At 43.7% G+C, this 17500-nt stretch overlaps 2 protein-coding genes across 2 annotated transcripts in view; both read left to right on the top strand.

The window, feature by feature from the left end:
- The first annotated feature begins 3858 nt into the window (after nucleotides 1-3858).
- On the top strand, nucleotides 3859-8859 carry nobox (NOBOX oogenesis homeobox). Its single transcript, XM_030788560.1, has 6 exons — nucleotides 3859-4363; nucleotides 4585-4691; nucleotides 4826-4891; nucleotides 7067-7272; nucleotides 7768-8167; nucleotides 8602-8859. Exons 1-6 carry the CDS (start codon nucleotides 3859-3861, stop codon nucleotides 8857-8859), a joined length of 1542 nt encoding a protein of 513 aa, XP_030644420.1.
- Nucleotides 8860-13136: 4277 nt separating this feature from the next.
- Nucleotides 13137-17500, top strand: part of laptm5 (lysosomal protein transmembrane 5) — a 5942-nt gene continuing 1578 nt past the window's right edge. The window contains exons 1-4 of the mRNA XM_030789491.1: nucleotides 13137-13207; nucleotides 14406-14511; nucleotides 14948-15024; nucleotides 17341-17469. Of these exons, the coding sequence (XP_030645351.1) occupies nucleotides 13139-13207; nucleotides 14406-14511; nucleotides 14948-15024; nucleotides 17341-17469 (381 nt within the window). The 5' untranslated portion in view covers nucleotides 13137-13138. The remainder of the gene's footprint in view (nucleotides 13208-14405; nucleotides 14512-14947; nucleotides 15025-17340; nucleotides 17470-17500) is intronic.

The following is a 17500-nucleotide window of genomic DNA, read 5'->3' as shown; positions in this document are numbered from 1 at the left end:
AAAAGACCTGATTGGGTACTGCTGCCTCTGCTGTCATGTTATTGGCCGGTTCGAGAGACCTGATGGTCAGATTACCAATAAGCATGAAATGGAATGAACAGAAGACATGAAATCCAGGTGGATACATATTCACATCAGCACTGTCTGAGACGGTCACTGTGCTGCACTGAACTGCACTGCGCTGTCCAGTATTTCTCTCTTAGGGCTAAGAGCACATTAAATTACACAAACCTGTGGAAGAGTCCATAGGATAAGTGGGGTGTTTAAGCTAAGGGTGTGATAGAGAGAACTGAAATGATTTTTGATCGAACTTTCTCTGTTCCCAGTGTTTCAGCAGTAAAAATAAGGGATTTCCTTCTTTCGGCGACAACCTGTTTGGCTAAAGAGAAGTGAAGGTCCTTAATGCCTTATGCAGGATGGGCAACTGGTGCAGGAGTCTGGGCTCAGTTCTATCGCTAAACATGTCATGTTTGTTTTATAGATCGACAGATCACACAGCCAGCAAAGATCCATCAGTTTCTCTCTCAATTCTGTGTGTGTGTGTGTGTGTGTGTGTGTGTGTGTGTGCATGCATTGAGATTTGCTGCTGTGTTTTAGATTTGAGGAGGATTTGTGCGCGCGCGCGTGTGTGTGTAAGGGGGCGGGGGTAGGTTTTTGAGGCATAGAACTGGTGGTTATGTTTCTATTGTCTCCATCTCTCTCTCAGCAGACTGTAATGATAAATCACAGTATTGGGACTGTGATGATAAATCACAGTATTGTGACTGTAATGATAAATCACAGTATTGTGACAGCGATGATAAATCACAGTATTGGGACTGCGATGATAAATCACAGTATTGTGACTGTAATGATAAATCACAGTATTGTGACAGCGATGATAAATCACAGTATTGGGACTGCGATGATAAATCACAGTATTGGGACTGCGATGATAAATCACAGTATTGGGACTGTGATGATAAATCACAGTATTGTGACTGTAATGATAAATCACAGTATTGTGACTGTGATGATAAATCACAGTATTGGGACTGCGATGATAAATCACAGTATTGTGACTGCGATGATAAATCACAGTATTGGGACTGCGATGATAAATCACAGTATTGGGACTGTAATGATAAATCACAGTATTGTGACTGTACACACAGCGATGTGTACGACTTAAAACACTGCAGGGTTAGCCCGATTATCTCATATGTCAGAGGTCACACAGATCTGGAGCAGCCTCTGGATAAATCACTGTCGTCAGGGGCATGAACCCACAAATCCCCTGGGTCCTCAGCAGTTCGCAAGTGCTGTCAGTTAAATGACGAGAAGGCAAAGAGCAGCAGAAGACAACATACAGGCCCAGAAATGATCATACGCTTTGAATTTTAATGGGTTGTAAACAAACATTTGTACAGAATGAAATGCCACTTTCATGAAGAGAATCCTTTTGAACGTCAAACAACAAAAGAGACGTTGAATTCAGCAGCCCTGTGTTACATTACAGTAAATTCTCTTTCATTCTGCAAGACCTGTTTTCTCTCCTTTTTTTTTTTTTTTTTTTTTACTCATTTCATGAATGTGCAACTAAAACACGAGATGTTTAAGATCTGCATTCTCTGTTACTAACCCAACACAAAGACTCTATGTCTCCTATTTTGTCCTTTTTTTGTACTGCCCCGGTTAGGGAACCAGGCTCGTGACCGAAGGGTTGCCGGTTCAGTTCCCAGGACCAACAACCACAGCTGTGTGCCCTTGGGCAAGGCACTTAACCTCAATGCCGCCCGGGTGCAGAGGAATCCTGCCCACTGCTCCTGCGTCTGTTGTGTGTTCACTACTGGTGTGTATGGATGGGTTAAATGCAGAGGACAAATTCACTGTTCACTGTTCACAGTGTGTGTGTGTGTGTGATCACAGAGATTGACATTTACATTGCAACGCTTGTTTTACCAATACTTTCTCCATACAGCGACTTCCTCTTTATCTGTTTGTGTGATATGCCATTCATTTCACACCTTGCAATGAGTTTCACAATTAAGAGTAATCTTATACTTACTACACATTAAAGCTTGCATTTCTGTAAATGGGGATTCATGAAAAACAATAATTATTTAATTAATATTAAAACAGCAAAGATTCTATAACATTCAGCTTATTATGAATCAATAGATATGGCCTCCAAACTGCACCACTTTTCTGTGCACTGGGAATTTGTTAACAGGGGCTCCACAGAGCAGAGTTTCGCAGTTCCCCTTCTGAACGTTCACTGGACTACAAATTTTGCTTAATGCCAATTACCAGCACACCATGTTCAGGAATCAGTGGATAACCTGAATCAGGTGAGTCATTACACAGTCATTTTCTCTAGCTGGAATTGGTCTTATGCCATGAGTTTTGAACCCATGTTTAAGGTAGTTAAAATTTGGGTTCGGATGGTACTTGTGAGCAGGAATGGTGTTTAGATCGACTCTCCGTCTTACGCCCACCGCAGTCAACGAACTGTTCCACAGACAGCGCCGAACGTCCAGCTATTTTACGGCAAAGGTGAACACGCAGATGAACAGGTGGGTTAATTAGACAAGACCCTCTAATTGGCTCTTAAACCGTTCTCTTTTTTTGTCACGTGAGACGCGCTGGCCCGACAGGTTAATTTGTGTTAATAATCGAATTAGCCTTCTTTCTGATTTGCACAGTCGCGTTAATCTTGTATGGCATTAGGTGAGAACCTAATTGTGATTGCTAGTTATATTTCGAAGCCTGTTTGCGTGTGGAACGAGATGTCTGAAGACTCCATATCTCCGTATTTAGGTGTGTAAGTTAACCGAAATTGCCTCATTATTTTATTTTCTCCCCAGTCCGGTAATTGTAAGTGTTCTCAGTAATTGTTTTATTGAGGACATTTAAAGGGTAGTCATTAATTGTTCGCTTCTAAAGGGTTGGAGGTAATTGGAGTGGAAGACTTTAACGGACAAGTCATACGCACAAAATTTGAGTATGTATGTATGTATGTATGCGTGCGTTTGTGTTAAATGGAGCCGTAAAAAGAGTCATTCCACAAATGGACATTGTCTCATTATTTCCCTGCACCCTGTTGTAGCCCTTCATTTCTTTACACTACTAAAGTGGAAAAAAAAAAAACAGTTTTACAGAACAAAAGGTTACAAAACAAAAAGATTTGGAGGTTACCCAAATAGTGTAAAATTTAAAACAGGAAAATAATTGAAAAACTAACTAAATAAATAAAGTCATGTGTTGGTTTAGACTAACATTACACATAATGAAGCAGATAAAATTTTCTCTTTTTTTGTGGCGTATATTATTGCACACACATCTGTATAGGTTAACCAGGCTCCCTCAATCTCTGACAAGTGTGTGTGTGTGTGTGTCACTTTCACAACAGACAGCCCATGTCCTCTCTTTGAGGAGGAAAGAGAGGAACTCAACCTCACAGACAAGGAGACTGAAGGAGTGAGAGAAAGAGAAACAGGAGAAGAGGAGGAAAACGAGACAGAGAAAATATTAGACGCTGATGATAACGACGAGGAGGCCTTGCTCAGAGGAGGTGCTCTGAAGAAAGGAAAGGAAGAGGGAGAAGGAGAGGAAAATGATGATTTTGATAAACAGGACGAGGAGGAGGAGGAGGAGGAGGAGGAGGAGGCAGTTGTAGACGAAGATGAGGAAGAGGAGGAAGAAGAAGAGAAAGACAAGGATAGAGAGAATGGAGAAGGGGAGAACGAGGCGGAGAAAAAGACAGAGGGAGGCGAAGACGCGAAAGAGAGAGAGGACGATGAGGGAGAGGGAAAAGAGAAAGAGGAGAAAGGGGCTTTGTTGTTTTCGGCGGTTGACAAGGACGACTGTGTTTTACAGATGTCGGAGTCGGACTGCATGGTGGATATGGTAATGGTGTGTGAACAGTCGGTCGAGCAGTGTTTGAGCACCGGGTTCAGGTTATGTCCCCCGAAACTCCCACCCTTACCTCAAAATCTTGCATTATCTCCACCTCTCCCGCCAAACCCTCCAATAATGCCCCCCATGCAAACCCAGCACTTACCTCAGAACCAAGCTCCGACCGCGCTACCCCCGGCTCTGGCGCAGCCTGCGGCCAAACCCGGGGCTCTGTGCTTGGGGAAACGCGCCTACGGCAGTGGTAGCCCGTCTGTGGATCCTCAGGCTGTGCCCCCCCAAGGGCAGCTGGAGGTCAAACTGACTCAAGTCTACGCCACCCGTCGCTACACCCGCTACACCAGCAGGCCGACCCCGCTGCTGCCCCTGCCTGCTGTCAGTACAGACGCACCTCTCCAAACCATCGGCACTGACCCAGCCTTACAGCCGCCCGCTCCCAAAAAGAAAACACGCACGCTCTACAGCACAGGTGAGGCTGTGGCGTGTGTGTGTGTGTGTGTGTGTGTGTGTGTGTGTGTGTGCCTGAGAGAGAGAGAGAGAGAAAGGCTTTATAGTACATCTTAGGTTATATGTGAGAGTGTGTGTGTAGAGGGGTTTTAGAGCACACTTAGGAATAGTTACCTTGGTGTACGTGTGTGTGTGTGCACGCATGCACGTTGTATGTGTGTGCGTGTGTGTGTGTGTGCATAGATCAGCTGGAAGAGCTGGAGCGTGTGTTTCAGGACGATCACTACCCTGATGGAGAGAAGAGGAGAGAGATTGCAGCTGCTGTGGGCGTCACGCCCCAGAGGATCATGGTTAGTGTTGTTTTTTAGGGTTTTTTTTTTTCCTACTACTTTCTCATTCCCGATGACTTCCTGACAATATTGAATGACCAAGCAATGCAAACAGATAAGAGAATGGACGTTTTGTTATCTACACGGGGCTCTAGGTGTGGTTCCAGAACAGACGTGCAAAATGGCGGAAAGCGGAACGACTGTCTGTGACGCAGAGCCACGTCAGCAGAACCACAGCCTCCGTCCCTCTGAACAGGTTTCACTGACCCAATATACTCCATTTACCTACATACAATGCATAGTTCCTCTCATATCTACCCAATATACTCCATTTACCTACAAACAGTACATAGTTCCTCTCATATCTGCCCAATACACTCCATATACCTACATACAGTACATAGTTCCTCTCATATCTGCCCAGTATACTCCATATACCTACATACAGTACATAGTTCCTCTCATATCTGCCCAATACACTCCATATACCTACATACAGTACATAGTTCCTCTCATATCTACCAATACACTCCATTTACCTACATACAGTACATAGGAGTTCCTCTCATATCTACCCAATATACTCCATATAGCTACATACAGTACATAGTTCCTCTCATATCTACCCAATATACTCCATATACCTACATACAGTACATAGTTCCTCTCATATCTGCCCAATACACTCCATATACCTACATACAGTACATAGTTCCTCTCATATCTACCCAATATACTCCATATACCTACATACAGTACATAATTCCTCTCATATCTGCCCAATACACTCCATATACCTACATACAGTACATAGTTCCTCTCATATCTACCAATACACTCCATTTACCTACATACAGTGCATAGGAGTTCCTCTCATATCTACCCAATATACTCCATATAGCTACATACAGTACATAGTTCCTCTCATATCTGCCAAATACACTCCATATACCTACATACAGTACATAGTTCCTCTCATATCTGCCCAGTATACTCCATATACCTACATACAGTACATAGTTCCTCTCATATCTGCCAAATACACTCCATATACCTACATACAGTACATAGTTCCTCTCATATCTGCCCAGTATACTCCATATACCTACATACAGTACATAGTTCCTCTCATATCTGCCCAATATACTCCATATACCTACATACAGTACATAGTTCCTCTCATATCTGCCCAGTATACTCCATATACCTACATACAGTACATATGAGTTCCTCTCATATCAACCAAGCTCTGGACACAAAAGACAGTCTGTAACTGGGAGATGTAGTGAAATGATATGATCATTAACACTGTACAGTTCTCTGTGAGTACTGAAATGTATTGTCTGTGTGCGTGTCTGTGTGTGTGTGTGTGTGTGTGTTTACAGACCGAATGTTTTCTCAGCTTCAGCTGCAGCACAGCCCCCCCAGCCTGAGAACACTCTACCCCCATACAGCACCCTCCTCACAAGCTCCACCAGCCCAATAGGTAAACCACAAACACACACACACACACACACACGCTCCACCAGCCCAGTAGGTAAACCACACACACACACATGCTCCACCAGCCCAATAGGTAAAACACAAACACACATGCACAGAGGTTTGTGTTTGTGTTCTTGTTTTTTGTCTAAATATATTTAAGTTGTACTGTATGCATACTTCTGAGGGTATATTGCTTGTGTCTGTGCGTGTGTGTGTGTGCGTGTCTGTGTGTTTGTCCGTGTGTGTCCATATGTGTTTGTATATATGTGTGTCTGTGTGCGTGTCCGAGTGTTTGTGTGTGTGTGTGTGTGTGTGTGTGCGCGCATGTCTGTGTGTGCGTGTGCCCGTGTGTGTGCGTCTGTGTGTGTGTGTGCGTCTCTGTGTGCGTGCGTGTGCGTGCGTGTGCATCTCCGTGTGTGTGTGTGTGTGTGTGTGTGCACGTGTGCGTGTGTGTGTGTGCACGTGTGCATGTGTGTGTGTGTGTCTCTGTGTGTGTGTGTCTCTGTGTGTGTGTGTGCATGTCTGTGTGTGTGTGCATGTCTGTGTGTGTGTGCATGTCTGTGTATGTGTGCGTGTCCGTGTGTGTGCGCGTCTCTGTGTGTGTGCGTGCGTGTGTATGTGTTTGTGTGTGTGCGTGTGTCCGTGTGTGCGTGCGTCTGTGTGTGTGTGTCCGTGTGTGTGCGTGCGTGTGTGTGTGTGCGTGTGTCCGTGTGTGTGTACATCTGTGTGTGTGCGTGTGTCCGTGTGTGTGTGCATCTGTGTGTGTGTGTGTGTCCGTGTGTGTGCGTCTCTGTGTGCGTGTGTATGTGTTTGTGTGTGTGCGTGTGTCCGCGTGTGTTTGCGTCTCTGTGTGTGTGTGTGTGTGTGTGTGTGTGTGTGTTGGAGACATGGGCTGTGTGGACGTGGGGCAGCAGCAGCAGTGTGTGTCTCAGAGGAGCGCGGTGGAGTACATGCCCCTGGTCATGTCGAGCCCACCCCCCCTCCGACGGGCCTCCCTCCCCCTCCTCACCACTTACAGCCACCCCACACACACACTCTCCCTCCTGCTGGACACGCCCCAACAGGCCGAGCCCAACGCCAGAGACGCACACACCCCGACCACACCCAGCGACACAGGGTGAGTAGGCTGAGGGAACAGTAGAGTGAGAAATAGGTCTGTGTTTTTACAGGACACATGTCCCTTTCTGCACTGACTCATTCAGTAAACTGTCAGAGAATCTTACAGTGTGGATTCTGTAAGCGGGTTTCAGAGTGAGACAGAGGTCTAGCATGTTTTTTTTTTTGTTTTTTTTTAATGGTAAAGAAAGACATTAATAAGATATCAATATCATTCATATTAATAACTGGTCATGATTAATATTATTTTAATATGGATAACTTTTCCAATCCATTTAAGCCTCATTAGTTTGCATCATTGCCTTTTGGTTCTAGCCCAACACTAAAAACCCATCGTTATAACAGATGGACTCTGCTTTAAGGCTGGGAATGGATGTACACACTGTGATCTTGCCGTTTATTCAGACAGAGCTGTCCGTAGCGGAGCCCTGTGAATGTCACGCTGGTGTGACGGGTTGCAGATGTGCCTGTAATGTTACAGTGATGTGCTTTGCAGGTTTGATTTTGACGGTATGAGCTCGGCAGTAAAGCTGGACTACGTCACCTCCGCCCCCCAGGGGAGCGGTCTGCCTTACCAACTCAGCGCTTACCCCCAGACGAGCACCAGTCTCCTGCCCCAACAAAACAACCCTCTCCTCGGCCAGCAGTCCAACACGCTACTGCCCCAGCAACCCAGCAGTCTCCTGCCCCAACAAAACAACACCCTCCTGCCTCCGTTCTCCCGCCTCTCTTACCTAACGCCCTCTCCCTACCTCACCCCCGGCCCGGCCGAGGGGGGCGGGCCCTCCTACCTGCCGTTCGGCACGGGAGCCAATAGCGGCCTTCTGGCTTACAACAACGGCGGCCACGCCTACCTGCACTCTCAGAATGGCAGTCAGATCCTGCTGCAGCCAGGAGTCCACGGTGAGAGAGGCGGGCATACACGCTGGCACGGGTGCTGGAGTGACACCAGTTTATCTAAAATTTGGAACTGAAATCACTGATTGACACATTCAGATTCAGGGGAACTGAGTCATCTTGAGCGGTAGGAAGTGACTGCAGGGATATTTTTTGCTGAACTATGATGACTTTACATCAGGCTAAGACAAGATAATCTAATCCCAAAAGAGTTGAGTCTGTATATATCTGTTAGGAAGAGATGCCCTCAGATTTTAGAACCGGTAGTGCGTGTTCTGAATGTTCCTGTATGTGTTTTGGAACTGAATAGTTGATTAGTGTGTGTGTTGTGTGTGTGTGTGTGTGTGTGTGTGTGTGTGTGTGTGTGTGTGTAGCGTTCCAGGCGTACCCTCGGGCCAGTGAGGTGTGTGCGCAGTCTGGTCCTTTTTCCCAGTCGTTATTCCGTCCCCAATTCTCAGCACAGAGTCACGAAAACCTCTACCCCCCTATACTGCCCCCTCAACACTACATTCAAGTCCAGAGACCCCCTCGAAATACCCTTCACCCCCCCACCAGCCTGCCGAAACCGACCCACGACCCCTTGCTCTCCAACATCAAGGCAGAGTTTGAGGAAGCACCGGCAAGTCAGCCAGTCCGAGTCAGCGAGGCGGACTCCGTCTTCCCATGTGACTTTTCCCCCATACACTTCTGAGAGGAGCAGGTAACACGTGTGTGTGTGTGTGTGTGTGTGTCTTTGAGAAACAGATGTGACTGAAATGCAGAGAGAGTTTATGGTCACAGGTGTTTGTAATGGAGAGTAAGACAGACAATTTGTTTTTGTCTGAAGTTGTTACTCTGTGGGTTTTTTTTTTTTTTGTGGGTTAGGAACAGCACCACTGACTGACGGGGAACCTGTACGGTCGTTGAGGTCTTTCTATATGTGGGTATTCAGTTCTGGTGATGTATTGGCAACATGTGACATGCAGTCTCCATTAAAGTGCTCTTCTGATCTCTCCCTCTGCGTTTGTGACATACATTAACTCTGCAAACATTCAGTCAGTTCGTGACACCTACCTCTAGAGGGCGCTGTTTCACTAGGTCACCTCTCTCTCTCTCTCTCTCTCTCTCTTTCTTTCTCTCTCTCTCTCTCTCTCTTCCTCTCTAATGCCTCGCTCTGCTGTGCTGAGACATATCTGACCCACTCAGAGGTATTTGCATTTAAAATGTACTGAAAATTTTCCACTTTGCAACAACTGGACGTTTGTGATTATGCAGTAACTTTTTTTCCTGCTCTTTTGGAGCACATTTAATTTATTCTGCTCACTACGTGTTACAATGAACAATCACATAGTTATTTTTTAAGGTAAATTATTCATGATTTGATGTTCAGTCCTTTTCCATGAATAGACTTTGGCCTTCCAGACTGCGCCTGGACAAGGATGGTCTCCTCGTTCCAACAGTGAAGATCAAATCTCCCACTCGCTGTTTGTCTTATTTTAGTGACAGTTTTGTGTCATTCCAAAGAGCAGTTAAAACGTGGTCTTCTAACAACAGGAGAGATGAGTGGATTTAAAATGTAAATAGAGGAGTTGATAAAGTTGGTGTCCAGTTTCCTGACTCCTCGACCTCCGAGAGAGTGTTAAACATTAAAATGAGAGCTGACCAAACGCGAAAGACACGGCGGAAATGCATGGGCGTCAGCGTGTCATAGCCCGATGCTAACCTGAAGAATGTGAACTCTGAGCCTATCACAGTGCTTCATCAAACACTGTCATCTCACTCACTCTATAGAAATAAGATAATATCACAGTGTTTCATCAAACACTGTCATCTCACTCACTCTATAGAAATAAGATAACTATCACAGTGCTTCATCAAACACTGTCATCTCACTTACTCTATAGAAATAAGATAACTATCACAGTGCTTCATCAAACACTGTCATATCACTCACTCACGAAGCCGCTTATCCCAGTTGGGGTCGCGGGGGGTGCCAGAGCCCATCCCAGCGCTCACTGGACGAAAAGGGAGGGAAACAGGACAGGCCGCCAGTCCGTCACAGGGCACACAGACAAACACACTCACATTCATACCTCCAATTCACCTAACCTGCATGTCTTTGGACTGTGGGAGGAAAGCGGAACTCCCGGAGGAAACCCACGCAGACACGGGGAGAACATGCAAACTCCACACAGAAAGGACCCTGACCGCCTAGCCGGGGATTCGAACCCGGGACCCTCTTGCTGTGAGGCTACCCACTGCACCTCTGTGTCGCCCAACAGTCATCTCCCTTAGTCTATATAAATTCAGCTTTTTTTTTTTTTTTCAGGCATGCACTCTTCAGCCGTAATTCGATATGAATTTGTTTCGCTAATATTCGTCTGCCTAACATAAACGGAGGTCTCTTTACTGGTCCTGAAGGTTTCATGACCAAGGCACACATGGGTAGTAGCAGTCAAATGCCTCTGGTTAAACAGTGGTCTTAATGAGCCATTCAGAGAGGGATGAAATTGAGGCATGGAGAAGGAAACAGACCCACCCTGTGTTTCCCGACCTGCTGCTATATTAAACTCTATACTATAGCACAGTCTCCGCCTGCCTCTGTGACACTGCAAACACACACACCCCCACTATGTGTGTGAGTGAATGAGTGTGTGTGTGTGTGTGTGTGTGTGTGTGTGTGTGTGTAGTTATATGACAGAGAGAGAAGTATTTTAGGAACTGAGAGAAAATTCTTGGGAATGTCTCACAGTTTACACCATAAAGGTCTTTCTGTATGTTGTGTGAGTGGACAAATGTGAATGTGTGTTTGTTGGTTGGAAGATAAAACAGGAGTGTCATTAGTTGGATGTACACACACACACACACACACACACACACACATCCACACACTCACCTCTTAACTCCAGACCTGGCCTGAGCCACTGACTGCCATGATTACATAACACTGATGAGTTTAATGTGAGATGAAACTATTAAATCTTAGACCACATTCTGACTAATGCGTGACGTATTTGATTTGAGTATTTCTGTATCTGGTAACACGCCTCACCACAGAAGGAGACTGAGCTGAAGAGAACAAACGGTACAGGTGCTTAACGGAATTTGAAAAAAAAAAAAATGCAATACATATATTTCTCTACCTTCAAATCATCACGGCGTAACAACATAACTAAGTGAAGAAACGCGGAGGTCAAGTTCGCTGAACTCTCGCAGAATTAGGGAAATGGTGGAGAGAGATTACAGATTCTGCTGGTGAGCACTTCTGTGGGGTGTTCTTGTGAAATATGAAGACAGAAGAAGGGAAGAAAAGAAGTAAATATAATATTATGACTCAGCCCGCCTGCGTTTGGGCCCCTGTTCTGAGAGACGGGTTATAAATGGTCACGGATGAGGCTTGCGGTCTTTGACTCAGGAGTTCACAGACGCTGGGGTCAAGGGCATTTTACTGACACGCTAACGTGACGGTCCTTGTCTCGTAGCATTTTCACTCTAACCTTGTAGAAGTGTAGACTGTTAAAAATGTGTTAATGTACAAACAAGCACACAAGTCTCAAATGTGTGGTGTGTTGCATATCTTCCTCCCTCCCTCTCTCTCTCTTTCTCTTTCTCTCTCTCTCTCTCTTTCTCTCTCTCTCTCTCACACTCACACTCACACTCTCACACATCTGCCCACACTGACACAACTTCCTGTTCTGCTTCTGACCACTTCCTCTCGATAATTTTTAATCTGAAGTTTGACTTTAATGCGAATTTGGAAAGGTTGAGTCAGAATGTGTGTTTTAGTAAAAATATATCTTCATGTTCCTGAGTGTTAATCTAAGCACTTTTCTTCATTTGGGATTTCTAATTTAAACAATGACTGTGATATTCATTAATGTTGGATTTCTAATTTAAACAAAGACTGAGATATTTTGAGGAAATTGGAGTCCGACTGGTAACATGAGAATATTTCACAGCGGTTCCCCAAACACAGAGAGACAGAGAAAGAGGGAGAGAGGGAAAGAAAGAGGGAAAGAGAGAGAGAGAGAGAGAGAGAGAGACCCCCCCCCCCCATACACTCTCATTGTAATAACAGTAAAGAATAACAGCCTAACTCTCACACAAGCCCTGAATCGCAATCCTGGAAAAAAAAACAACATTCACACCTGCAGTTTTATTGATAATGTCGGTGTGTTTTACACATGAAAAGCGTCCACAGGCTTTTTATTTTTTCGCTGTAAAAGCAGTGCTACTTCACTAACACAATCAGCAGGATAAACAATGAAGGCTGAAGGGGAGAGTTTAAAAAACAGTGTCAGCTCTTCTCAATCTCCTCTCACTTTACAGAATTGTTACAGATTTGATCTTGAATACCGTAATTGCCACAAGTTGCGGTAAAAGAACGCTGATTCAAACGGGTGTGAAAACTGACAGAATGGTGTAAAACGTTTCTTTTGGGGGGGGGGGGGGGGGGGGTTGTTGTTTTGGGTTTTTTTGTTTGTTTGTTTGTTAATTTTAAGACAGAGTCATAATAAATGATCAAAATAATATGATTTCAGCCGCAACGTTGTCTAGTTGCTTTATATCTGCCTTATTTCTCCATCAATAAAATGAGATTGACATGCTTTTTTCTGTTTACATGCTTTTTTCTATTTATTTAGCCCTGATTTTCTGTGTGTATGTGTGTGTGTGTGTGTTTGTGTGTATGTGTGTGTGTGTTTGTGTATCTGTTGTCATGTTTGTTGTATGTGCAGGTGGTTCTGCTCAGTGTGACAAGTTGCAAACGCAGGATGAGATAGCAACAGGAAATATGTGGTTACCAGTGTGTGTGTGTGCGTGCATATGTGTGTGTGTGTGTGTGTGTGTGTGTATACATCTGGGTGGCTTCTGCAAATGTGACTGCGCATGTATGTTTTTCATTGTCAGGAAGTGTATTGGTGTGTCCGCCTCTTGAATCCGTGTAGTCTATGTGTGCTGGGTCAGTATATGAAAATATGGCACTGAGAACCATGTCTGGAACACGCACCCTCTTCTGCCATGTTACCACGGCGACCCGCGCCTTCGCCATCTACTACCTGGTAAAGCCTACATCTGCACACGCAAACACAATTTTGCATTGCTAGAGCTGGTTCAAAACAACTTTGTAATGCTAGATGCTTTGTCGTGTTTTGGCTCTTCCTGGTTCATGTTGGAAGTACCATGTTAGAGGGAGTCTATCTTCTGAGCGTATTTGAAGAAACTGAGAATGAGGTAGTGTTTTGGAGTGGATTAGAGATATGACCCACAGAGTAAGGAGAGCTGGCAGCCATTTTGTGCGCTGGCAATGTTGGTAATAAATGAAAGTGAGAGAGAGATGAGTGAGAGAGAGAGATATGAGAGAGAGAGAGAGAGAGAGAGAGAGAGAGAGAGATGAGAGGACTGGTGGTGGGGCAGCCATTTTGATGTTCTGTTCTATAACATGACTGATGTGCACATACATGAATTCATTAGGACATTTATTTGATCAATCTGACCCAAAGATCAATAGTAATAAAAAAAATCCAATCAAATCAATCGATCAGTCAGAAAACTATCAGTGTGGTATGTTAACAAAGGCTGGGAACGTCACGGACAAACTTTGGATATTAAAGCAAGTTAAGTTATAGTAACGGAATACCACTGTCCACACCATGGATCTCTCTCTCTCTCTCAGTCTGTGTCTGTGTCTCCTACTCTGTGTTTCCTACTGAGGCCTGCTAAGAGACAAAAATGATGATCGTTGAGCTTAAGATTTAGATTTTTTCTTTCTTTGGCGACACACACACACATACACACACACACACACACACACACACACACAGAAGCATCTCTCTCTCAGGACTTAATGAGCATGTCCGTCTTCATGCCTAGCCAAACCCACCGGAAACTCCCCGTCAGCAAAATCTCACTGAAAAATACCTCAGATATAACAAGCTGAGGCGAGAGACCCCTGTGTATGTGTGTGTGTGTGTTATGTAATTTACAGTTTTACAGGATTTACTAAAAGAATTTCTGTTCTTGTGTAACTTGCTCTATTTGTTTTGGCTTGAATAGCAAAATCAAAACACACCTGTTGCCAGAATACACCTCTACAGGCACACACACACACACACACACATACACATACACACACACCTTTCTCTCTCTCTCTTACACTCTCCATGCTCTTTCATTTCAGTTCTGATTCTAATTGGTATGTTAATTGGTATGTTAATTCCCACTTCATGATTATATGTAATTAATTAAACTCGTGTGTAGGTGAGTATCCTGATGGTTGCCGTGGATCTAACTGTTGCGTTGATCAGAGGGAAAGAACCATTCAGCGTCAGTACCACCCAAAACATGACCCGTGGACAGCACATCTGTGAGTATTAACATTCCAACCCTGCCAGTTAACACCCTGATAACAATATTAGATAGCAGTTTTCACAACTTCTCGCACCAACTATTTGGAAATTTGCCCCACTACCACAATAAACATTTATTTGAACCTCAACATTCTGAATGGCAGAAACAGCTCGTCCAATCAAACTGTTCAACTTGAATGAAATGTTTGACAGTGATTAAATTATGTCCAAACTATTCCACCTGAATCAAATGTTTGACAGTTATTAAATTATGTCCTTTAGTCCTCTATTAATCCACCTGCAATCGATACGCACCTCTCTCCCTCAGACAAGACATAACAGCAGATTTCTGTTCTCTGCTGATGTTGTAGTTTAGTTCTTTCTCTGTGTGTGATCCAATCTGTTTTTGTTTTGTTTTGGTTTGGTTTGGTTTTTTTGGGTTATTTATTGTAGTTGATGTCAGCTCCAGTTTCCTGATGCTGTTCCTCATGTCTGTCTCATGTGGATTTGTCCTCTTTGCTCGGCACAAGGTGGGTGCAGTTCCATTATTTGAGGATATTTCCAAATACAGAGATTAATTTATAGAGTAACTGTAAGCTGATAAATTAAAAAACGGGAAGTATGAATTAAGATGAAATGTGAACTAAGGCCAGTAATACCTTGGTCTGAACTCTGAATAGAAACTCTCAGCCAAACTCTTTTTTTTCTCTCAGTGATGTCAGTTTCAGTACTCCAAAGAAAATCTAAAGAGATGAAAATAGTTTAGCTACATCACCCCCTTATTATCTCAGATAAATAAAACGAGAGTGTACTGGGTTTAAACGCTGTTTGTTCACTTGATTATTGTTTAGTTACAGTAGATAATGGTTTATTTAATAAACGTTGTTTAGAGATTCTACATTTGTATTGCTGGGATGGTTAGTTGTGTAGTTGTGTCTAAACATAAAAATGAAAAAAAACAAAAAACAAAAAAAACCCTCCCAAACATGGCCAGTGCACTATTACACGCTAATTTATAACTACATGAGTCATTGGAGGCTATTGTATCAAATTAACATCAACACAGTTTTCATAAAGCCACAATCTCTTTTCTGTATGCATCGTTTAGGCAGGACTTTTAATAAATTGATTGGCAGGACTGATTGGCGAATCAGTGTGCAGAATTCAGTTTGAACAGGATTCATTGCAGAGAAGGAAATCTTTTCCCTGTTGCGACTATTTTGACGGAGTCTCGGTTTGGATGTGCGTGTGTGTGTGTGTGTGTGTCTGTGTGTGTCTGTGTATCCATGTACCTCAGATGATTCTGAGCTTAGCTCCCAACACCAATACATACCCACAATACGAAGCATTCAGAAAGAGAACTTGTCTCAATATTTATGGATGTGGTCAAACATGGAATGCTCACAGTCCGTCCAAACCACACATTCACTCACACACACACACACACACACACACACACACACACACACACACACATGCACACATACACATACACACATACACACACGCACGCACACATACACACACATACACACACACACTCAAACACATACCCGCACACACACACACACATACACACACTCAAACGCACACGCACACACACACACTCACTCTCTCTCACACACACACACACACACACACACACACATCGTACACACTCTAAAACACACACGCACACACACACACACACATACACACACACACACACACACACACACACACACACACTCAAACACACACGCACGCGCACACACGCACACACACCTTTACAACGCCTGAGTATATGCAGGAACAGTTCAATAAAAACATTTTTAAGTAACAGTGAGCCTCCAGTCTTAAGGTTTTCAAATAGCAAAGTTTGATCTTATTCCAGGGATAAGAGCCACGTGTACTGTTGGGCTTCTAGAACCATCTAAAGACCAGACATTATATAACAGTATATCACACATAACTTAAGTCTTTGAATAGCACTAGCCAGTCTGCTCTGATCTACTTCATTTGTACATTTAATAATGTGTTTAATATGTATTTCTGAGTGCTCAGCCTGTGTTTGCCAGTGTGGTTAATGCATGTCTTCTCTGTGAATTATCACTGTGTGTTTAACATGTATTATTACTGCGTGTTTAATGTGTATCATTTCTGTGTTTATTGTGTATTATTGTGTGTTTAATACATATTATTACTGTGTGTTTAATGTCTGTTTTCTCTGTCTGTTTTAATGAGTATTATTAACGTGTGTTTAATGGGTGTTTTCTCTGTGTGTGTAATGTGTATTATTAATGGGTGTTTAATGTGTGTTATCTCTGGGTTGTGTATCTGTGTTTAATGGGTGTTTACTCTGGGTTGTGTATCTGTGTTTAATGGGTGTTTAATCTGGGTTGTGTATCTGTGTTTAATGGGTGTTTAATCTGGGTTTTGCATCTGTGTTTAATGGGTGTTTACTCTGGGTTTTGTATCTGTGTTTAATGGGTGTTTAATCTGGGTGTTGTATCTGTGTTTAATGGGTGTTTAATCTGGGTTTTGTATCTGTGTTTAATGGGTGTTTACTCTGGCTTTTGTATCTGTGTTTGGCGGGTGTTATCTCTGGGTTGTGTATCTGTGTTTAATGGGTGTTTAATCTGGGTGTTGTATCTGTGTTTAATGTGTGTTATCTCTGGGTTGTGTATCTGTGTTTAATGGGTGTTTACTCTGGGTTGTGTATCTGTGTTTAATGGGTGTTTACTCTGGGTTGTGTATCTGTGTTTAATGGGTGTTTACTCTGGGTTGTGTATCTGTGTTTAATGGGTGTTTACTCTGGGTTTTGTATCTGTGTTTAATGGGTGTTTACTCTGGGTTGTGTATCACAGGGACCGTCCTCTGTGATCCCCTTTGTGCTCTTGCTGTTTGTGGACGTGTGTTTGACCGTTCTCTCCCTGGCTGATGGGCCCTGGGGCCTGCCTGGCACCCCCACATACACGGACACCCTGAGACTTACTGTGAGACACACACGCACACACACACGCACCA

Source organism: Chanos chanos, chromosome 12, assembly GCF_902362185.1.
Source record: "Chanos chanos chromosome 12, fChaCha1.1, whole genome shotgun sequence".
Taxonomy (NCBI): Eukaryota; Metazoa; Chordata; class Actinopteri; order Gonorynchiformes; family Chanidae; genus Chanos; species Chanos chanos.
The sequence above is the reverse complement of the archived record's forward strand: the minus strand, read 5'-3'. Positions and strand labels throughout refer to the sequence as shown.

What these genes read in the sequence shown, in the direction of transcription:
- nobox (XM_030788560.1), top strand. Translation starts at nt 3,859, where the DNA reads ATGTCGGAGTCGGACTGCATGGTGGATATGGTAATGGTGTGTGAACAG. An exon ending in ACCACACCCAGCGACACAGG is followed by an intron (nt 7,273 to 7,767) that starts GTGAGTAGGCTG and finishes TGTGCTTTGCAG; the next exon opens with GTTTGATTTTGACGGTATGA. An exon ending in AGATCCTGCTGCAGCCAGGA is followed by an intron (nt 8,168 to 8,601) that starts GTCCACGGTGAG and finishes CCTTTTTCCCAG; the next exon opens with TCGTTATTCCGTCCCCAATT.